Source organism: Anguilla rostrata, chromosome 1 (genome assembly GCF_018555375.3).
Source record: "Anguilla rostrata isolate EN2019 chromosome 1, ASM1855537v3, whole genome shotgun sequence".
In the NCBI taxonomy this organism is placed as follows: Eukaryota; Metazoa; Chordata; class Actinopteri; order Anguilliformes; family Anguillidae; genus Anguilla; species Anguilla rostrata.
In genome coordinates this window covers 70,439,162-70,461,935 of record NC_057933.1, presented here as the reverse complement: position 1 = coordinate 70,461,935, position 22,774 = coordinate 70,439,162, and the positions used below count along the sequence as shown (strand labels likewise).

The window sequence follows — 22,774 nt, the reverse complement described above, 5'->3', positions numbered from 1 at the left end:
TACTTTTGAAGTTAAATTTATTATGAGAAAAAAAAGCATTTTTAACCATATATAGCTATCAACTGTACATTGTATATATTTATATATATATTAGTGATAATTAAATTTTATTACAAGCAAAATCAACTATAGACAAGACATCTTTTTACTGGCATTATTGAGAGATGGATCAGACTCGACTTAAGCTGCTCTAACACAAAAGCTTCAAGTCCCAGCCGTGGATGGTGATAGTTCAGCAGGCTTCATTTCTCACAACTGACATCATGAATGACTCGGCTCAAAGAAACCACTGAGAGTTAGTTTACAGTAAATGCCCATGAACATTGTGCCCCCCCCCTCAAAATATCAGAGTGCTTAGCTTATAACACACACATATTCCATGTCCAACAGACCTGTAGATACTGGAGAGATGGCATGAATGGAGAATTGTCATCTGCCATGACCAGGGATTGATGCTTCAATCATTCCAGGACTTGTACTATACCAGCAGTACTAAATAGGCAGTCTGAAATATAAAGAAGTCCTTGTGCTACTCCGAGATCATCAGTCAGCCTGCAGACGCCAAGGGCGACCAAGTAAAAACACTGCCCGGCACCCTTCATTTGATAGTGTCATCTACACAGGGTCAAGAATATTTTTTAAATCTCCTAACAATCTGCAAAATAACATTTTTTCTTTTACAGACGATCTGTTCATCTTAGCAAGGCCACCGTCAGAGCCAGTATGTGTAAAATGATCAATCCACAGATAAATCTAGTCAGTAAAATGCACAACTGTTTTTCTTTAGGTAAACAGTAGAAGTTTCAGTTTGTTGTGAGTTTACATAATTCAGTTCATTCGTAAATATTTTTTCCATAAAGTTAATGTAATGAAAATGAAAAACTACAGAACTACAATTTTCATTCAAATGTCCAATTATTATTATTGGGCCATCGCCTAAAACATGGTGCACAAGAAGAGACACCCAAATTCATTCTAAGTTGTCAAAACCACGGGCAACTAGCCTGTAGCATAATGGTTGCTAGGAGACACACTTCATACCCAATCAGTAAACATCAGTGTTTACATGAAGGCTGCCAATATTTTAGTTTTCTTTTGACCCTTAAACAAAGAAATATGCCAACACTGTTCCATAAACCGACCCAAATGAACAGGTCCCAGAACTGGTCAGTTGCTTTGGACTGAGGCATGTGACAAAGCCATTAAATATATTAAACAAGTTCCTTGTTATGTGCATTAGCAGGGAGGAAATAACATCGGAGAACAAGCAAAATTTTAGGACGCAAGCAAACTGCATAATTAAGGTAGTAGAGCACAGAATCTGAGTCATTAACAAAGACTTCGTCTGAAACGAGGCGTCGGCTCCCTCTCCCCTTCCATACGTTCCCTGTCCCGACCACAACTCTGATGCCAATTTGAACGTTTAGACTGATTTCAGCAAAATCGGTTGATGTATTTTAACAAGTAAATTCAAGAGTGTTCTAATCTGTGTTGGGATTTTCTTCTAAAAGCGGCTACCCCTCATGTGTTTTATTTATAGACAATGACACAGTACTAAAATATTTCAGACCTATTGCTCTGTGGCAATGACTTCCAAAAAGTGGACGGAGTGTCTGACCGATATGGATGGAGTTTTGCAAGAGAAAGGAAAGGGATTTTTTTTCCACAAATGATTCGGGAGGTGGGGGAGGGGGTATGTTATTAGGTTCTACAGTATTCCAGACAAGGCGATTCAGGAATGGCATATATGAGGTGTGGGTGGGGCCCACTTTGCATGAGGCTGTGGCTCCCGCTAGCTGTTTGAAAGGCAGCATTCATCAGTAAGGCAGGGACAGGTGGCACACCTATGCATGTATATATACTAAAATGTATACACACATGCATGAAAACCTGTGCACAAACACACATTCACACACTTCATTTGTTTTACAGTCTTTAGTGTTCACACTCCTAAGCTGTGTGACAGTAAGCTCCCTTTTTAATCTGACAGCTGTGCATTGAGCCTTTTTCCATCCCTTCTCTAAAAATCAGCAGTAATCCACTCTGTGCAATGCAATGATCCCTTTAGCAAATCCAAGAAAAGTAGTTATTGCAATTCAGGCTACTTCAATCTCTTTCCTCCGTTGCAGATTGCAAATTAGAGTCATTTAAGAAACTCTTAGTGCCCCCCTCCCCCCCCTCTCCCCCCAAAGTCAGAATCTGGTGATGGTTACTCCAGCATCACCGACGATGAGCCTGGCCATGGACGGGTGGATCTGAGGGAGAGCAGAGAGAATGAGGGTTAATGAGACAGTGTGGGACACAGGACCCCAGACCCAACATCACACCATGCAGACTGGCTGCTGCGGCTTGGTGTACGTCGGCGTACACAACACACACACACACACACACACACACACACACACCCTACCCACCAACACCACACAGAGCTCCCTCCTTATGGGAGTTAATGTAAGCACATAGGCTACATTTAGTAAGGCTTGTTGTTTTATGTAATTGAGTGCATCACGGGTGCCTTTAAGACACACACGACGTGTTTCACGGACGTTTTTCACAGAAGAGCAATTAAATGTTTGCAATGTTTCAGGTATAGCAAAACAAGTCCATTAGCGTTCACACATCATTCCCTTGCCTGACGTGGTTCTGGAACTCGGTCCAGAGGTCCACTGTGTGAGCTACTTTCTTCCAATCTTTTAATCGATTACAGCTAATAAAACATACGGTTCCACAATATTTCCCCCCCAAGTCGTTACCACAAAACAGGTTTGGCTCATTGACTTTGGTTTTTTATTTTTATTTTAAAAACAAACTAAGTTTCTCAAATCATTTCATTTCAGTGACGAGTTATCCACACTTTCAGCAATTAGGACCCCACACTGTTTTATATATGGAAGTCTATAATTGAATCAATTTTTCAAAATTAATCTCATTCTAAAGGAATCACCTCTCATATAGTACATTAAGCCATTTCCACTTCATGTGGCATAAAGAGGTTATCCCACAATAGATATAAAAAATGTCTAAATAACAATCATTATCAGCTTCTTAAAATTCAGGGGTGGAAATTATGGTTGAAGGAAGTAGGGGGGGTGTTAATAAAAAATATTTATACACAGGAGGCTCCAGAACATTTCAGTCTGCAGTTCTCCGCCTGATGAAATCACATGCTTGACATTGTCCAGTTAAATTCTTCCAAACTTTAAGCGTGCCTATATCCACTGTTTTGCTGCCAAGTCTTTTTATAGTTGCCTCTCCGTGAGTAGCTAAAAGGGCATTTCTCTCCCACTGATATTTCCTCTGTTTGCTCTTGCTGATTTGCCCTTTTCCCCCCACATGAAAGCACTCATCTACCCCCTGGTCCCGCGCACTGAAATGTATCCCATAATCCCCTGCTCATTTCCAGCCACATGCTGAGAGTATAATTAAGGTAGCATCTAACATTCAACCGTCTGCTTGTGGTCATTGGGCAGTCACTGAAAAGATTTTCTGAATTGGGGATGAAAACAAAAAGTCTTTTTAAATGTTACATTATGGACGCAATTTGTGGTGTCACCTTAAGAATAGTTCTCACATATTTCCACTATAGTCCAAGTTTTAGTTTATTGTGGGGAGATTAAGAGCGAAGAACAGAATATTCTAGGACACAACATCTTTCTTTGCCCACTGAACACATTCCTCATAGTCAACAGTGACAGGACCCTTAGTCCTTGGTGTGTTTAGCTAATTTCCTGAGAGTGCCTCTGGCACTGTCAAATGACACCAACCAGCCCTGGGGCCGCCTGGGCAAGCAGTGCAGGACCTGTCATTCTACCATACGATTCTGGTTTCACATACTGCAGACAGAGTGAGCATCACTATCAATCAATCTCTTTTCAGTGCCAATTAGAAAGCGATACAGCACAGGAAGCTCCTGTCCTGGCTCATAGATTAACTCAAGGTGACTTCAAATGCGCCCAGGGTATAGCCTATGTGGACGCCGACCTGTGCAGGTAAGGTAGTCAGCTATGTTTTAAGCATAAATGAGATCACACCCTATTTTACCATTTTATATTTATATATTTGTATATATTTTCCAATCCCACCCAAATTTGAAATGTGCAATTCGCAAACTATGCACAAGCGTGCTGCCGGGTCGGGGGAGTGAAGACAACTCTTGGTTCTCCAGCGAAACTTGCGATGCCTGCCAGCTGCTTCTCCTCACACCGCAGCCACAAGCCATGCACGGGGGGAGGAGGAGATCACACGCCTGCGCAGGCATCAAGCTACGAGCGCCCAGATGGCCAACAGGGCTCGCTCAGCTAATGAACACTGCTACCCCTGTCACCTGTACCCATCCTGTATAACCCCTGGGCGAAGCAAACCCAACCGTGGGGTTACTGGCCGGTCGGTATTGGCACAGGTCGGATTCGATCCGAGACCGCGGTGCTCAGAAATGCGCCGTAAACACCGCTTTTACGGAGTGAGCCACCCAGCAGCCCATATACCATTCTTTACAAAAAGAGTGAATTTATTCTGTTCCCAAACACTACTTCCACCTCACCTGAGCCTGCAGGGGTCCATAGGGCACCAGCTCTCCGTCAACTGTGAGTGTCCCACGGGGGGAGAGGGGCTGCAGACGGAAGGCCCGGGCCGGGACGTGGCTCACGTATGGGGAGGACAGGGACAGGTGAGCCCCCCTCTCCATGGCCAGGAAGAGCCGCAGAAGGGTGGCCCGGGAGATCCCCGCCCTGACGAAGGTGAGGTGGATGAGGCCATCGTCGAACTTCGCCTGAGGGGCGGCGTGGAGGTCTGCTCCCAGGTGGGTCTGGTAGAGGGCCAGGACCAGGACAAAATCCCCCTCTATGGTCACCCAATCCCGGGTGGGCAGGGGCTGGTCCAGGGGCGGCAGGAGGTCGTCCCGCGGGGGGTTGAAGGCAGCGGGGGCGAGACCTCGGTCCTTGAGGGGGCCGTCAGGTTCGGCGAGGTCGAAGGTGAAGGACGAGGACGACGGCGAGCGGAGGGAGGGGGACGACGAGGCCGAGTTGGGCGTGTTGGAACGAGGGGTCAGGTAAGAGGGCGCGCGGGGCGAGGAGCACGTCGGTGACGAGGGAGGCGTCGGAGAGAGGGCCATGGAGAGGGAGGGCAGCTTCGGGGGGAGGGAGTTGGTGTGGGGGTGGTGGAGGAGGGAGAGCGGTCGGGGTCTGGAGGCGTTCTGGTTCTGGTCCAAAGACTTGGGCTTGAACATGAACGGGGAGTGGCGGAAGGGCGAGGAAATGGTGAGCGCCCGTTCTCGGGCCACGTCCAGGGGAAAGGGCTCCTTCTGGAAATACGTCCCGTTCACATCAATCTCATCATCGCAGTAGGCGCCCGAGTCCTCCGGGGAGGAGGAGTTCTGCACTGGAGCTCGGCCGAAGAAGGCGCTGGCTATCTGGCTGGAAGGGGCCGAATTCTTGCGCAGGCTCCTCCGGGCCTCCTCCGGCTGGCTGAGGTACGGGTCACACCCCTCCGACTCGTCGGCCTCCGTCCCCATGTCCACCCCGTCCCCTTCGCTCAGTTCCCTCGCTGCCAGAACGCCTTCGCGCTGCGCCTCACTTTCCTCAGCACCGGGGTCCCTTAGTCCCCTGGTCTCGGCGTTCCCCTCTGAGAGCTGCTCCTCCTCTTCCTCCTCCGTCTGCCCTGCCTTCTCTTCTTTCTCCGACATCCCTTCGTCCGCTTCATCCGCGCTGTCGTCCTCCGTTTCCATCGCGTTCGCACCTCGCGCTCGCGACTTCTCTTCGGCCTCCAGCGCCCCTTCCCTTTCTCGGTCCTCCGCCAGGCTGCTCGCCCTGGTCACCCCGACGCCCCTCGCCCTCTGCCGCCTCCTCTCCCGCTCTCTCTCCCTCTCCTCTCTCTCCCGCTCCCGCTCCCTCTCCCCCTTCCTCAGGCTCCTCTGCTCGCTCAGGCCCATGTCCGAGACGGTCCTGTGGATGGGGGTCCTGCAGAACCCCTCCAGCCCCTCCGTGATGCTCCGGGACAGGAGCCGTTTCTGCGGCGGGGGGCTGGCGTCCGGAGAGGCCGCCACCGCCGAGGGGGGCAGGTAGGACAGCCGGCCCTTGTAGGACCTGAGGGAGGCCAGCCGGACCAGCGTGCCCAGGGTGAAGCGGGCCGAGCCCAGGCCGCGGTAGCGCTCGCTCTCGATGTCCACGTCCGACACGAAGCCCCAGGCCACCGACAGGAAGGAGAAGAGGCGCCTGGGGGCCGGGCGTCCGTTCTGGGAAGAGGCGGGGCTGGTCGTCACGGAAACCAGGTCCATGGGCCTCACCCCGCCCCGGCAGAGCAGGAAGCAGCAGTTGAGCAGGAGGGGCTCCCGAAGGCACATGTCATAGCTGATGGTCAGCACAAGAGAATAAGGGTGTTAGCGCACTGATGAGAGACAATAAGCCAATACAGCCTACACAGTGACTAGCACAGCGTTAAGTTGACTTAACTGAAGGAAGAAAGAGAGAGAGGAACGTTTTCCACCTTATCGTTTGTGATAAACTGATAACGCCCAAACACTCAAGAGAGCTTATGCAAAGAAAAATCACTGGATAAGAAACTGCCAAAGATAATTAAGAGGTCAGAGTCCAAAGTTTGGCCTTGATTAGAATGGACTTGTGTCAGTATGCAATCAGCGAAATGGCGAGCATAGCGTTTGCCTAAAAAACAAACAAAACGGAAAAAAGCAGCGATACACTGACATACCAAGAGGCACGCTCGTGAGAAAGACCGGTCGAAAGTCTGAGAGAAAAGACAGAGAGAGAGAGGTGTGCCAGTTACCCCGCGTAGTGGTTAATTGAGCCGGCGAGGGCATTGCCAGAGCCGCAGGGCAGTATGCCAACCGGTGTCTTTATTGCTTGTTCCCAGTCTGGACGCTCCATCAGGCCATTGATGACCTGGGGACAGGAGGAGGGGAAGAGAACAGCGCATTTCTAAAGCACATCGAGCCTCACTTCCGCCAGACCAAGAGGGACGGCCGCCTAGCCTGGCAGAGTGCATGTGCCTACTTATCTCAAGAACAGCAAGCTCGATTCACGAAGGGAGAACGAGCGTCAGGGCAAAGTCGTCAGAGACGAGACGCACAAAGCACATTCACTCGGCACACTGCGGCCCCGGGCCCGTGTTCAGCAGGAGGGCCGACCGAGGGTCCGATTGGCCTTTTTTTCCCCCCACAATGGACGAGGTCATAATCAGAACCTTCGATCCTCCTACTCTTGAATACGGACCCTGGTCCCTTACGCATCAAAACCCTACTTGGTGGAGCTGAGCCTCATTACCAAAGCCAACAGTGTGTTTCAGTTTACATTAAAACGATTCCTTTTTAAAAATGTAAATCAGGAATTCCGTTAAAAATCCAGCTTTTTTTCAAGAATTTTTGTCGGGTTCAGCTAATGAACAGGCCCCAGAAAGCACAATGGGTTTCCTAACTGACACAGGGCTGGCTGGGCATATGCAAATGCACACACCTCATGTAGCAATCCATCTCCAGAGACGATGATGATCCCATCCCACTCTGGTAAAGAGATCTCCCGGATCAGCTCCCTGGCATGATTTTGCCGCTCTGACAAAAAAGGAAGACGGCAATTTACTGTTTTGTTTTACTTATTACAAAGAGTTGGCATAATGAGTGATGAGAACCTAAACAGAAAATGAAACCGTACAGCTGAGTTTACTTGACAGCAAACGCAGCTAACTGGTATGGTTGAGTTCACAGGGCTCTCACCAGTCTGGATGAGGTTGTAACTGATGTTGGCCTCTCTGATCATTGGCAGGATGTGAGACTGACACCACTGCATGGCCTGGCCCCGCCCACTGAACGGATTGACCAAAAGCAGCAAGCGACGAGGGCGGGGAAGCAGACTTCTGCTGAATTCTGCCAAAAAAGACAGGAGGCAAAAGAGAAATAAAGATCTGTTTAGCTGTTTAAAAAAAAAAAAAAAAGAAAAAAAAAGTGAAATATGGGCTGCATGAGCTGACATTGATCAGAACAGTCTGCCATTACTGCGCACCAGTGAAGTCCATGCAATGTGCACCACATGGCAGCGGCACTTGTGAAAGAGAATCAGAGCCCAAATACAACAATACAAACTGAGAGTAGCACAAGTACCCTCTCTCTGCACGTTTCACACTGAGCGATACACACCATGTGTGCAGGGTGCAGATAAGGAAAAAGAGAGTCGAGGAAAGACAGTGTCAGATAACCCCACACGCACACAAGGGCAGGCTCATAAAACACACACCTATGACCCCACACACACACACACACACCCACACACCTGTTCCATACCCCCACATCACACAGGGCATGTATGTTTGTAACAGGACAAACAGCCCACTAGCAAGGACAGTAATCCCAGCCCACCATCACTTGACAACACGGAGCACTGAAAATATGGCAATCACTCACACAGGCCAAACTACTAGAGCTTTCTACAGGAAATAAGAAGAATTACACTTAACCCCAACAGTCCAAAATGCAAACATCTGTTATACAATGAATTACTGAATTAAACGAAATTACCTAAAATGGTAGGCTATATGCCATTTTAATCACCTTTAGAAAGATTAGTACAAATGCATGATAAGGAAAATCTGGGGCTGATGACGCATCAGGTCAATACTGCAAAGCTTGAGCCATTATTGGCCGATACCAGTACAACCCTTATATTATCATGCATCCCTAATTACAGTATTAGGCTACCCAACTGTACACTGATGTACACTCCAGCCCTTATGTATGCTAGTCTATATGAAAGCACTCCAGGTAAGATTCTGTAGTAAACAGACAGACAGTGGTCAGAGTGCACTGGCCAGCAGTAGCTAGTCTATACTGACTGGCAGCAGCTGGTCTACATGGCAGCCCTCCAGGAAAGATTCTGCAGTGAACGCAGACCAGACTGATAGTGTTCTCAGAGTCCACTGGCAGGCAGTAGCGAGTCTATACTGACTGGCAGTGGCTAGTCTCTATTGTCTGGCAGCAGCTGGTCTACATGGCAGCTCTCCGAGCAGGATCCAGCAGCAGACGGAGAGCAGACGGAGAGCGGTCGCAGAGCGCACTGACCTGTGGTAGAGCTGACGGTCATCCCCCTGAGGAGGCACTGCACCGCGGCCGACCACCTCTCCGCCTCGGCTCGGCTCTCCGCCAGGTACGCGCGGACCTGCCGCCGCCTGGACACGCCCTTCCGCCGGCGGCCGGGCGGGTACCAGTACAGCACCAGCAGGGGGGGCGCGGGCGCGCGCGGGCAGCTGCACCCCGCCAGCTCCGCCAGGGGCAGCAGGAGCCGGCCCTCCTTCCCGGGCCGCGGCGCCAGCCTCTGCACGTGCAGGTGGGTGGGGGTGAGGGTGAGGGCGTAGCTGGAGGCCGTGGGGGCCGCCCCTCCGCCCGGGCTGTTGGGGGAGCCGTTGCCGTTGCCGCCGCTCCCGCTCCCGTCGGCTCCGCCTCCGCCCCAGCCTCCGAACTGGGCGTGCAGGAGAGCCTCCGCCGGGGCGTGGCTCAGGGGGTCCGGAGTGCGCATCATTAACTTGGGGGAGGGGCCGCGTCAGTCTTTCGGCGCTGAAGGTACGTGTGCAGCAGGTTCTTCCGAGCAGACGGGCGGGTCTGAGGCACGCGGGTGGTCCCTCAGAAAACGCAGCCCGACGCGTCCATCGCTGGCTCTGATGTCTGACTGCGAGTACGGGCGGCTTTGCATGCGATTACTCGTACATGTCCGTTTGCACGCACGCAGAAACCCAACTCCCCCGACTGATTTGCGTTTTGGTGTGACTGGATTGTACAGATCCGCAATATGTCTTCCCAGCTGTGTGAGAGTTTGCCTTTCACTCTCTCCACAATGACGGAAAAAAAACACCTGTCCCTGATTTCACCAATTAATTTCACACTTCAGCATTCAATATGCAGAAATATCTGAATCCAAAAATCTCACTTGCAATTTAAAGATGGTATACAAAAAAAGTCAGGATTTCGGTAAATCCATCAGAATTCTATAATTCCTCTCAGCAGAATACCAACCCAAGAATGCTCTCTGATCCAGAGGCCAGTCAAAGGAGTTCAATTTCAGAATTCCTCCAATCCCCACAGGAACTTGTCCTAAAGTGCTTATCGTCTTTGAGTAATTGTCATATCGACTGCTTCATTAAGGGATGGATAGCACTGTTTGTAAACAGTGTCTGATTCACCAACAAAAAAGGTTACAGTGTAGAAACTAATAAACAATTAATTAGTTGCATTAAAATAAGACTTGTTCAAACAATCTCTGAAGCAGCAAGAAGGCCTTTTTTCTCAAAAAAAGGAAAACCTTAAATAATATTAATACTGAATAAATGTAATATAGGCTAAATACTAAAATATTTCAGACTTATATTTTATAAAATAACCTTGAGTCGAACAAATGAAAAATATACTTAAATTATTTAACTATAGCTTTGTTTAGTGTTGTTAATTATGGAACATCATAATGTATAACAGTGTACAACGTTGTATACACACAAGTTTCTGTTTCTTGAGGTTAAAAAATGGCAGTATAGCTATTCACTGAAGCTAAACTGAGAGGGGACAAAATAGTCTAGAAATGTACAAATGCTACACTGATGTAGAAAAATGTCAGATAAATATGACGCACTTTTTCGCAGTGTGTACATTTAAGACCCCTCGACATGCTGTTTTCAAGTGTTGCAAGGGGATCAAATCACCCGTAGTGACTATAGTGTCAAAAGATGTGGCATTTTCAGAACTGACCTCCATAGATGCACATCTCTCACAGGAGAGAGCAGGAAAACAAAGGAAGACAAGTTACTGGGGCTCATAAGACTTGGACTGTGTTGATTCACCCTAAGGCAATACCTCTGGATGGCAGGATTTCATCCTATTGAAAAATGCCACAAAATCAAGTATTTGCACTCCATGAAAGTTAATTACAAACTCTGCTCTGATTTGCATTTTCCCAATTCTCCAAAAAAAGGGAAATGAAAAAAGGAAGCGTTGTGGCTAATAGTTCACTGAGGATGTGTTGAATTAGATGAATGGTCTTCTTTAAATTCAGTGTCTGTTAAGCTTGAGGACCCATCCCAAAGACACCCTAGAAAGAAAACATACAGAAAACAACCCATCAACAATTACAATACAAAACCATTGTCGACTTACAGCATTTGCGAAACAAAAATGCCAGTGCGAAATTCAGTGCGAAAATACCAATGGCGTGTGTCAGACAGGAAAAAGCTGAACAGAAACCATGAAGAAAAGCCAGACACGCAGTTGTGTTCCAAAGGTGAGTGACGAAGTCTCTGATTGCAAAAGTGCAAGCTGGCTGAAGAACAGAGAGTGTTGTTCAGCCAGTCTGCACTTTTTCTTTTTTTTTTTTTTGAGTGCAATTGTGGTCAGGCTGTAACCCTGGAATTGTGGTCAGCCTGTAACCGTGGAAATTAATTTCCCGCTGCTATATGATTACCAACAAAGTAAGTGTTTTGGCGTGGGGTGTCCCACAGGATTGTCCCACATACACAAACACTCCTAGTAAACGAAATATGCCAACTCTCAGAAATCACAGCAGCATAATATCCAACTAATACCTTGAAATTACAGCCTGCTCATTTGACCAGATGCACATACATAGACTAGAGTGAATTGTAATGCAATTCCGAGCGCCCAGCATAACTGCTGAAATCCAGATTCCCAACTAATCTCTCAGAATTGTGCACTCTCCCAGACCAGCTGTGCACAGATTTAAAACCTGATTTAAAGTGGCCCAACTGGCAATGGCATAATGCCAAGCTTGAACAAGATCTACCGGGTCCTAGCTATAACAACATTAAACCTGCTTTTAACAATGTGGACTATAAAGGTGCATCACACACACGCACGCGCACGCACACACACACACACACTTTATCGCCTTTCTATGTACACATATGGTTTAAGCTCTGCATTGCAGTTGTGATGGTTTAACTACAGATAGCCTACTTAGGGCCAAATATGCAAATGTGAAGTAACAGGAATTCATGTTCCAATCTTTTTTTTTTTAATGAAGCAAATAGCCTAAAGCTCCAGGAAATAACCAATTTAGAAAAGCACATTTCTACACATAAAAAGTATACAGGGTTTTGTAATGTTGCAATAAATAAAACATTGTTAAAACAGAATACTTGTGCCATTGGTATGATGGGCTATATTGTCATAATTATGAAATATGCATGCATAAATACTATTCCTGTAGAATGAGGAAAATAACCAAAAAAAATTGAATGTTTAATTACCTTAACAACAATTAAATGTGATTAGGCTAATATTATTTTAAAATAGCAACAGGGACAGGCCCATCTTGCTTTTTTATGGTAATGATTAGCCAGCTACCAAAAGCTCCATAATTGGTAACTACCCATTACAAATATAAACAAGACAAAAGCATCTACGCGACAAATCCTGGTTTAGCGATATTAACGTTGTCACAGCAATTGTTTCATAGCTGCATTTCAGTCCCCCTAGTGACAATGCAATGACTAAGCAGAAGAGTCTGGGACGAGATGTGCTGAGAATTCTTAAGTCAGGACAGGTATAGTACAAGATAACTAATAGTAGTTATCCCACAAGTACATCGCTCTTTAGTTATTTATCGTCTTGTTTCACTTATAAATGATGGTATGGAGAAATACAGACCAATATCCGGCAATTCGCCAAACTGTAAAGTTAAGCATTCAATGTGCCAAAAACTACACCATGGTGCCCATTGTGTTGCACTTTGTGCCCTTGTAATATTGGGCGGGGGCGGTGTTAAGCATCGCTTGTTCAGCCACAAAAAAAGAAAAGCATTGTGGCAGGGTTATAAATAGATCTGATCTTTTTTTAGGAAAATTATAATTAGTTTATTTAATCGTTCCTGGCTTTCGTCGTGGTCATTAAGGGAAATGGCGCAGAATGAAAACGGATTAGCTTGTGTATAGAATGAAAACGTACTGGCTTGTGAAATAGCCTACACATTATGGATGTGTTGTCTGAGCGGGATAACGTATGGGAGAAAAATGTTTCATGCGGTCACATGTGCTTGTTTCTGGCAGGTCAGACTCAAATAAGTTATATCCACAGTACAGCGATCCTTCAATAAGCAAACACGTGGGAAACGGCAAGTGTAACTTACTACATCGACGCCTGTGCTCTTCAAATCTGATATGACACAGTCGATCGATGGCATTAGCTAATCCCACCTACCACCTTAAACTACTTTCCAGCTACCGACAGCGCTGCTGATTTACAAAAGCAGTCCCACAATGCCGCATACCTTCATGACAACTGACAACAACACCCCCCACCCCACCCACTCCCGTCTTGTAACTTATCTTACCCATGAAAGGTACTATGTTGCTTAAATACAAAAACACATACATTAGTCATTTATTGTTCAGTTTCCATCCAAAATTATATAGTCTTCGATAGCTGTCGCATTACGTATTTAGCAAGCCATGATAAGTGGGATATAAAATCTAGGCACCGTTTTTAACGGAGAATAATGGTCTAGCGTTAGCAAATAAGTCAGGTGTTATTTAACTTCCAACAGCACAATGAGTAAAGCCATACATTCGAGATCTATTAAGACATCACAGAAAAAGTGTTGAACAAAACCACTTAAGTTCGTCATTATTAATGTCCCATTACAATCAGTAAAATTATTTTTCGCGATTGGTCTACCGTTAGTTAACGGTAATTGTATTTAGATAATATACTATGGCAAGTTTTCCTTCTAAAGTCAGCTACCCAACGTTAGCTCCCAATTTCAACGTTTGTGGAATATGTGAACGCTTCGCAATAAATTATACATTTACCAAGACTACAGTTATGGCAATAGCTCGCTATCAGATGGGAAGCTAACTTGTTTCATAAGACAATCCACAAGTTTCCCTTGGAAGCACGAACCCTGAATTGCTTAAATTCAGGAAGAGGAGGCTAGCTAGGCTAATGAAGATAGCACTAGCTCCCTTGTAAACCTTGTCCTGGCTGTAGACTATAGCTAAAATGTGAGCTGACGTTGGCTAGTTGAGCCATGTAATTAATTCACAGATTACTCAAAAGTCACGATCATAGACATAGCTGACTGACTAGCCGGTCGTGCTAACTCACACGAACCACCACTAGTGGTTAGCTAGCTAGATAACTTGAACGCAGCCAGTCAGCTAACTTGCTACGGCAAGAGCTTTCTGTAACTAACGTTACAGTAACCTTAGCCTTGGGTACCTAGCTGATAATCTTTAATGCCTGTCGCTTGATACTTACATACGTATGCTAATTACAGACTGTTAGTTTCTATTATTGCGGCCATCTGTTTTGAATGCATTATAGTAAATGAACAGGTAATAGGGAAAACTCAATTACATTACCTCATCTTTTCGCTCCCAGCGACGGCGTTAAGTCGCTTCGTTAAATATATTTGCTTATCCAGGAAGTGTGCAGTAGGGGGAGCCGATTTACTTCGAAAAGCAGTATCAGCAACCAATGAGAATAACGCAATGAGACATTTTGGCCCACCTCCAGCCACGCTCTAACCGTTGTCGCTGCCAGTAACGATTTTGATTGGCCCACGCTGAGGAAACCGGGTAAACCTCAATGCTCAACTGTCTGCAATTTCTTCCGCCCACAGAGCGGACATTTGTTCATTTTCTTCACAGGGAAAAGGGAACTTTTCCCGTGGTTCAGCGTGTCCTTGTTTCGCTTCTCTCGCGAGAAATCATTCGCATCCCATGGTGTAAAACTAGGGCCAAGTCAGAGTCCTATGGGCCGAGTACTACAGACATCTTGCCCACAAGCTGGCAACAGCTGTACTGACTACTGTTGAACATCACGGTCCACTCTATAGCTATTTTTGCAACCAGACAAAGGCCTATATTTTAAGGTTAAAATAAATTTATCACCCCCACAGATGTGTTGCACAACACCAATTCAACATTAAGAGCATTATTTTTACACCAGAGGAGCATTAGCACTGACAACATGAATTGGTGAATCAAGACAATGCATTGGACGATAGCCGGCACAGGAACATTTACAAAGAAAACGCATTTAATAAAAATGCACTACTAAAGCAATTGCATGCATAACAGTACTTTCATTTATCAGACGCTGCTATACCAAGAAACTTACGATGAAAGAGAACATATGGACATCCACCAATATGAAAGCATTAGATCGAGCCAAAACTATTCCGAAACAGAGTAGCACTCTACTCATATGGGACTGTACAAGTCTGGTGTTGCAACAGTAATACTCCACCCAGCATTTGAGTGTGCATGATTCCTAGCTGACCTTGAGCGTTTAATGCTTTCAAACAAACTTAAAAACAGAAATATAAAAGCACATTCTCCTGCAACACATTAAACAGGCAAGAGGTACCACAGAACCTGAGCGTGTCAGTTAGAAGATGAAGACTGCAGGGCTGCCACATTTAGGAACAACTGATCCACCTCAAATGTCAATGGTGCATATATATTAATTGAAGTCCAATTTCCATACAGGTAGATTTTCAAATGTTCTGAAGCTCATCAATACTGTACATGTCAACTTTAAACAGGAGACCTCCTCTCATGGTAAAACGGAGGTAATGTCTGGGGTGCTCACAGTCAAAGAAACAGATGTAGATGCACGGAGGGGGGGAATTTGCCAATTTTTATTAGCATCAAAACACCAGAAATGGCCACAGAAAAGCAGACACTGCTCTAATTCTTGTAGCCACGGCTGGCTCTGCGACCACGGGCACGCTCGAACTTCCTGCCCTTGGAGCGGACGTAAGGCCTGGGGGAAGAGAAGAGTCATTACTGCACTGATTCAGATCAAGTAGAACATTACACTACAGTTTTTATTTAGTCATTTTGGAAAAACACACAGAGGGAAGGAAAATGGATTGAAAACCCACACAGACGAAGCCTGACTGACTATCAGAAAGAGGAACTTGTGGCTGTCGAGCAGCAAATCCTGGTAAAGCTTTTGCTATTACGTGACAGATCAAATCGTGATCAGGCCGGCGACTGCTCTGGTCAGCAGCTCTTCAGGGCGGTGCACAATTGCAGTTGGTTTTGCTCAGGGAGTGTGGGGTTTAGTTGAAAGACTATGCCCTGACAACACACAAGGACTACTGCTCTGTTTGATCTGGTACCTGCAGTCTGCCTGCATCAGCAGAAGCACAGACCAATAAAATAACTATGCAGCACAGACAGGGGAAATGAAAGATGGCTAGCGGCATGCATGTCAGTCCGCGCCCTTTCAAATTCACTGACGATGCTGCAGTGATGAACTGGGCCAAAATACAAGACTGGGTTTCCAAGTTGGGGGCTCCAAAAACAGGTTCTTTGCAAAAAGTAAGGAAGGAAGGCACTCACTTGGTGTGGCTGTGGGGAGTTCCAGGGGCTTTTCCGAAATGCCTGTACACCTCTCTGCCCTTGCGAGGTCCTAAGAGGGAATTAGAATGGAATTACATTTCCATCAAAGATAAAATGCACTTGGGAAAGCATTGGAATTCGCTCTGGATGACAGCATATGCTAAATGGCAGTAAATTAAAAGGCACTATGCTGAACAGAAAGCTCAGGCAGCGGTGCATAAATAACACAGAAGCTCCTGAAACACTGCGTGTAAGTTTTGCAATCAAAACAAGCCTTTTGTTTAAGTAATGAGCAAAGACCAATGTTCAGAAGAAAGAAAAACCAATGGTTTGATGGTCAAGCAATTATAAGTGCATGGAAAGATGGCCAACACATCCTTTTTATTCCTGCTGGACACATCCTTTATACTATTCCATTATTAAATAAATACAAGAAAAAGAATTCCCTTTGAATGAGAAATCAACACCTTTTCTTAATTAAAATTGCCATCAACGTCATCGATACGGATGCAACTGTCCAAAGAAACCTAAGCAAGGCTAAAGTGGTCTGCAGTGTCTTCATGTTACTTCTCAGGTTAAAGTATACCCAGGCACTCTGCTGCCAAGTTTCCACAATGGCAAACCCAACAGTAATCATCAAGGCTATTTAAGGTAATGGGTTAACCATTAATTAGAATAAGTGTACATATATTTAAATGGGAAGAGCAGCAGTACAAACCTCTTAAATGAAGACATTATAACTTCATTCCACTGTCTAGTTTTCCTTTTCTCTCCTGCATCTAATCCTTTGTGCCAAATGTGCAAATATTTGCCGATAATGAAGGACTGCATTTATTCAGCCAAAATCAGACCTACATCGGCATAGTCATGGATGAAGCTGTAAAGAACAAAGACAGAAACGGGAGGCGGCTCACCAGACAGCAGCACTGTGCCCTGTCCTTTGGGGGCAGCCAGGGCAAGCTGGTCGAAGGTCATGACCTGTCCCCCAGACTTGAGGATCCTTCGGCGAGCACCATCTGTCACCTTCAAAGCACAAACCTGGAAACCAGAGGAAGAAGAGCAGTGAGCACTTTTTTTACACGGCCAGACAGAACCAAATGTCTGCCAGGTAATCAGTGGGAACAAAACAAACCAGTTTTAATCACAAGGACAAATTCAAGTGCACTGCAGTAAAAGATGCTAGCTGTTTACCGAACAGCCATACTTGAGTTTGAAAACACCAAGGTACCACCCTCAAGTCTCAATTTTCACTCAAACATTCCATTAAAACAAATCAAATAGATATTCATCAATTACTATGATGAAGCACGAGTATCCTATGGGATAACCTACATTTAGACACAAACAAGACAAAGATATTACTAATTATAAAAACCTATAGGCTAACCTGACACCGCTAAAGGGCTATCTATGTCACGTTGTGCTGATGTTCCAACATCCTATTTTTAATCAATGTGACTCATCAAACTTGCTTAGCATACACTACCAGTTCAACCAACTTTTAACCTCATTAGTCACATGTCACTTCCTCTCATCCTGCCCCCTGTGGTAACAGCACAGCGTGCGCGAGGCAACGTAACACTAATTATGGATTCTCCAAATTGCAGAACTTCAGAAGCACCTGACACATAACTGGGAGGAAAATTTCTTAAACAACGATAACAGTTATGCGCTTAATTGGGCAGTCAACCAGAAAATGTTCTACTTAAATTGAAAACAGCCTTCAAATTTAAGCCAACATACTTTCTGAAGCCAAAGTTGACCCATGTGTCCTCACTCTAATCACTGTGCCAGTCCTTTGGGTATGTAAAACAATTCCTATATGGGTAGGAACAAATTCATAAAGCAATAACTACCAAGCTGGGCAATCAACCATCAGGAGAAAGTCACTTGGAGACAGCCAGCACAGTGCAGGGGAAACAATATGGAATGCATCAGAAAATAATTAAAAAACAGGAAAAATCACAAGTTTATGTATAAAGCATATTACTAATCAATATGTAATAATTATGAAGAATGACTATACATTGCTGTCTAGAACTGTACATAGTTAAGTGAGATTCAATTGCCTGAATTTTGTGATACCGATATAAAAATCAAATGAAAAACATCCATGCTACTCCACTAAACACTTCACTTACAGAAAAAATACTTCATTTTAGTTCAGTGCAGTTTAGCTTAATTGGGGCTCTGTGGCCTCTCCGACATGTTAAAATAGTTTGACTGACAGCCACAGATCAAACTAGCATCATCATGCAGACAGTTCAAGGAGGGAGAACAGCTAAAACCAACTGCCTAGATTACAGTATCAGCTCTTTACTGAAGTTACAAGTGCATCCAAGGTGGCAATGTGCACAACTATACAAATTCACTACTTAAATGAGTGGCACAGTGTTTAGCCCTTTTGGGGGTCAAGCCAATTAAGTTACCAGATTCAGAACGTGCTTACATCACTTGCACTGGTCAGCTTTCTAAATTCCCTATGTCAGTATACGCACCCTCAACATATTTCACGTATGCCAGTTAGGCTGTATTTCCACTGCAGGTCTTGAGGCCCAGTTCCGATTTCTTGCCTATATTCAATTTTTATTTGTCTACTTTTAAAAGTGACCCATATCCGATACCCATGTTAACACAGATTACACTTGAAACAACCCGTATGTCTACACGCGGGATAAGGAAGTAAACAAATCAGCCAGGCACAGCAAACAAGACTGAAATAATGATTCAAGCTATTACTTTCCAAAGCACCTTCAGAGGTCTGCAATGAACATTCCCTGTATCCACTGGACTGACCCTTCGTCCTCCATTTCACTTCTTTTATCATTTAACATTACTGGCAGAGAGTGGTTCTGCATTCATTATTCATGCGTTATTCAAATACAAAATAAATATAAGAACGTTGCTTTTTCAATGACGTGCGATTTGTAATGACCGAGAAATTCCGAGAAAATCTGTGCATTTAGATGACAGGTGCATTGGCAGATTTGATTCCTATCAGATTTATTTCCACATATGAATGTGACCCAAAACAGATCTTAAAATATTGCAAATATTGTGCTTTTTCACAGTTTACATGTTCAAAATACATAATCGGATCTGTGCCATGTGATCAAAAAAATCATAATTGGGTCACTTACCAGGCAGTGTAAATGTAGCCTTAGGCCCTGTCCATACGTATATGGAATTTTCTGAAAGCGTAGTTTTCCCCCCCCTCCGTTTTAAAAAAAAAATCCTATCCACACAACCGGTGTTTTAAAAAATATCTCTGTCCACACATGAACCCTGAAAAGATGCCGCATGCGCAATACACCAATTGCCATGGTAACAGATGAGTGAGTTAGCGTCATGACATAGCGACTCCATGTTTCTTGTCTACACGAACACAGAGAAATTGGAGTTTTGAAAAATCTCCACCTTGGAAGGCGTTTTCAAAAAGCTTTGTTTTCAGTGACCTGAAACGTTGTTTTCGTGTGGACGGGAGGCCAAAATGGAGGGAAAAAACTACATTTAAGAAAAAAATGTGTATACGTGTGGACAGGGCCTTAGTTGCCCTAAACTATACTTGGAAGGGAAGAAATTCTATTGAGGGGTTAACCAAGGGGCTGGACCCCTTGAGCAAAGGTTGGGCAGCAGTGGCAAGCTTTTTCTTAATGGACCTGCAGCTGCATTTAAGCAAAATCTTCAGGACAACTGCTAAAAAAAAAAACCCTCTGATGGAAACAAAGGTGTCTGCAATGTATTAGAGACGCCGGAAGGTTCCTTCCTCCACTCCTCACATTGGAAGTGCCATATACCTAGGTATCACACCTGACTCGCACTATTTTGCACATTTATCTAATGCTGGTAGACTGCCAAACTCAATTCTTTCTAGACGTTAAGTATGGTGCCCTATTCAGTTAATTGGCACCTTCATTACGATGAACCAACGCAAACAGTAACCCAAAGAAACCCAGTTGCCTTAAAGCCACTCTTGGATACAAGAGGACAAGGCCAATTGTGCCCCTTTTAAGCAGATTTCCCACTCATAGCCTATTGTACAGTTCTACATGGTTTTCATCAACTGAGCCACTGGGTAATTTAAATAAGTGAAACAACATTATATCAGTAAGCCATGAGGGCTTCTATCCTAATGGTATTGGTAAGGGTTTGCTGAACAGGTTACTCTACAGGGTTGGAGTCCTGATCCATGTGGTCACTTCTGGCACTACGATCTTTACTTCACTCTAGTGTGTTTCTTTTGCACCTCTGCACCTTGAACTAATGCACTTGTTGTACGTCGCTCTGGATAAGAGCGTCTGCTAAATGCCTGTAATGTAATGTAATGGATAATTCTAAGAAGATGAGCCAAATGAGAAAATCAGAAGCAATTTCCCCTCCTGGCAGTGCAGAACATTACTGATACGATTACCCTCAACCACTTTCTGCCCTTTATTTCACCCCATGGTAGCACACTGTACCTTGAGTTTAGGGATATCCTGAATTCTGACATCATCAGTGATTGTCCCCACGATGACAGCAGTCTTGTTGTCACGACCCACCATCTTCATCTTACGAATCTGACAAAGTGGAACGCAAAGACAGAGCGCTACAATGACTTTACAGAACTACACAGGTGAAACAAAATGGGTTTTATTTACACTGAACACACAAAGAAAGGTGACCAGTGCTGGAACCCAAGAGCTGCTCACAGACAGATGAAAGGAATATAAACTGACCAGGCGGGAGAGGGACATTGGTGGCCGGTTGGTCCTGCTCATGAAGAGTCTCCTCAGCACAACCTTGTTGAAGGGAGCATTGGAACGACGAGCCAGGAATCTGTACAGCTACAGAAATCATAATAAATACTCAATTAATGCAAAGCATAAACATTTTACAAAGCCCTATTTCACACAATGTGCTTAGCACAGAAATAAAAAGTTCAATTTACCGCCCTCAATTTCTCTGGCACTTGCTATAATCAATTGGCTGAAATTTCAGCTATGTGCAACAGAAATCCAATTTAAGTCCCCAGGATCTGAACTCATAGGTCAACCAATTATATCCTATTCCACTGCTACGGTTGCAAATACACATCTTCAGTTACAGTGAGAGAGTTGAGGCTTACCTTGACCAGGAGCCGCAGGTAGATATCCTGACTCTTGGGTTCCTTCCTGTGAACCTTGCGGTCCTTGTTGTGTCTGATATCAACTCCCTGTGAGAGAGAACGGGTTAATGCTGGCTTAAATGACCAAGTGTTCCTTGGCAGAAAAAGGGCTGACGTTACACGCTAAACTTCACACAAACTGCTCTTTTAAAGCATATCATGCAAATCCATTTCCTTGCGTGAATTCATGCATTACTGTATTTATGTTGACATTTTCCAGTTTATAAATATAAAATAGTAACCATTTGGAACAACTGACGACAGGATATTAAGTAACGTTATAAAACTTGTTGGACATGATACTCATGCTAAGATCGGACCAGCTAGCTTATGGCTAACAACACATCACTAGCTATCAAGGTACCTACCAAATTTTAACACCCGGTTGTAACGCATAACTTATAAAAGATGGAATGACACGACAAGCGGGTCACCACCGAATTCCAGGAGTGAACCACATACAACTAGCTAATCTTAGCAAGCTGGTCAACTACTTTAAGGCATACAATTAGTTAGCTCGCGTACGTCGATTCGAACCAATGCAATATGTAAAACTGTATTTAAAATACAAAAAAACAGGTTCCTTTGCTTTTACAAGCGTGATATATTCCACTTAATTTCATACCGGTCGGTGTGTTGAGAAAGAGAGTTAACGACAATCCACACGTCGTTAGCACCCTGTTTAAGTTCACATGCAATGTACTGTAATAAAACACCACAAATCCAGGCAATAACAATATTGTTCATGATCCAATACTCTATTATACGTATATTTGTAATACCAGGGGACATGTGACAATCAGAAAGGGGGATGGACATGGATTTTCAAAAATAAGATACTGCAAAAATGCTCAAAAGCTTCACCTACCATCTTGGACTCGAAGCGAAAAGGGAAAAGGAAGTGCCGTGTTCTCGCGATAAACGAAATCACGGTGGTGTGCGGAAACAGTGTGTAATACGTCATAAAATATCTTTTCCCTGATAGGTTGATACGCAGTTACTACGCGCCATATTTACTATGGGCAGAACGCTGGAATAACCATGTGTCATTTCCACCATTCTATGGTAACTTCTGTATGCATTTTAAGGGACATCAGGAAACTAGTCGAAAGTCACGACAAGACGACTTTGTCTAGAGGGTTTATAAGAGCTCGCAGTCTAAATCCTTTTCCTTTTGATTCATAGTAAAGTATATGGAATTGGACCGCCACAGTGTGGGTGGATAGGTGGAGAATGAATGAATTCTCTTGGTGTGGATATCAGAAGCATTTTGCGCTT

At 44.7% G+C, this 22,774-nt stretch overlaps 2 protein-coding genes across 4 annotated transcripts; both read right to left on the bottom strand.

The window, feature by feature from the left end:
- On the bottom strand, nucleotides 1–14,497 carry sphk2 (sphingosine kinase 2). 3 transcript variants are annotated; one of them, XM_064297560.1, is made up of 7 exons: nucleotides 14,359–14,497; nucleotides 9,055–11,072; nucleotides 7,721–7,863; nucleotides 7,464–7,558; nucleotides 6,778–6,893; nucleotides 4,541–6,344; nucleotides 1–2,255 (listed from the first exon to the last, which is right to left on the bottom strand). In XM_064297560.1, the coding sequence occupies exons 2-7, from the start codon at nucleotides 9,513–9,515 to the stop codon at nucleotides 2,193–2,195; spliced, it is 2,682 nt and encodes an 893-aa protein (XP_064153630.1). In that variant the 5' UTR covers nucleotides 9,516–11,072; nucleotides 14,359–14,497; the 3' UTR covers nucleotides 1–2,192. The 3 variants fall into 3 exon arrangements, with proteins under 3 accessions (XP_064153630.1, XP_064153615.1, XP_064153624.1); XM_064297545.1 differs by having other exon boundaries at nucleotides 7,721–7,870; nucleotides 9,059–11,072; XM_064297554.1 differs by lacking the exon at nucleotides 14,359–14,497 and adding an exon at nucleotides 13,125–13,232 and having other exon boundaries at nucleotides 7,721–7,870; nucleotides 9,059–11,072.
- A 1,122-nt stretch (nucleotides 14,498–15,619) lies between these two features.
- rpl18 (ribosomal protein L18) lies at nucleotides 15,620–22,496 on the bottom strand. The gene is made up of 7 exons (XM_064297627.1): nucleotides 22,365–22,496; nucleotides 21,458–21,544; nucleotides 21,069–21,176; nucleotides 20,811–20,909; nucleotides 17,265–17,388; nucleotides 16,351–16,420; nucleotides 15,620–15,766 (listed from the first exon to the last, which is right to left on the bottom strand). Exons 1-7 carry the CDS (start codon nucleotides 22,458–22,460, stop codon nucleotides 15,691–15,693), a joined length of 660 nt encoding a protein of 219 aa, XP_064153697.1. The 5' UTR covers nucleotides 22,461–22,496; the 3' UTR covers nucleotides 15,620–15,690.
- Nucleotides 22,497–22,774: the final 278 nt, after the last annotated feature.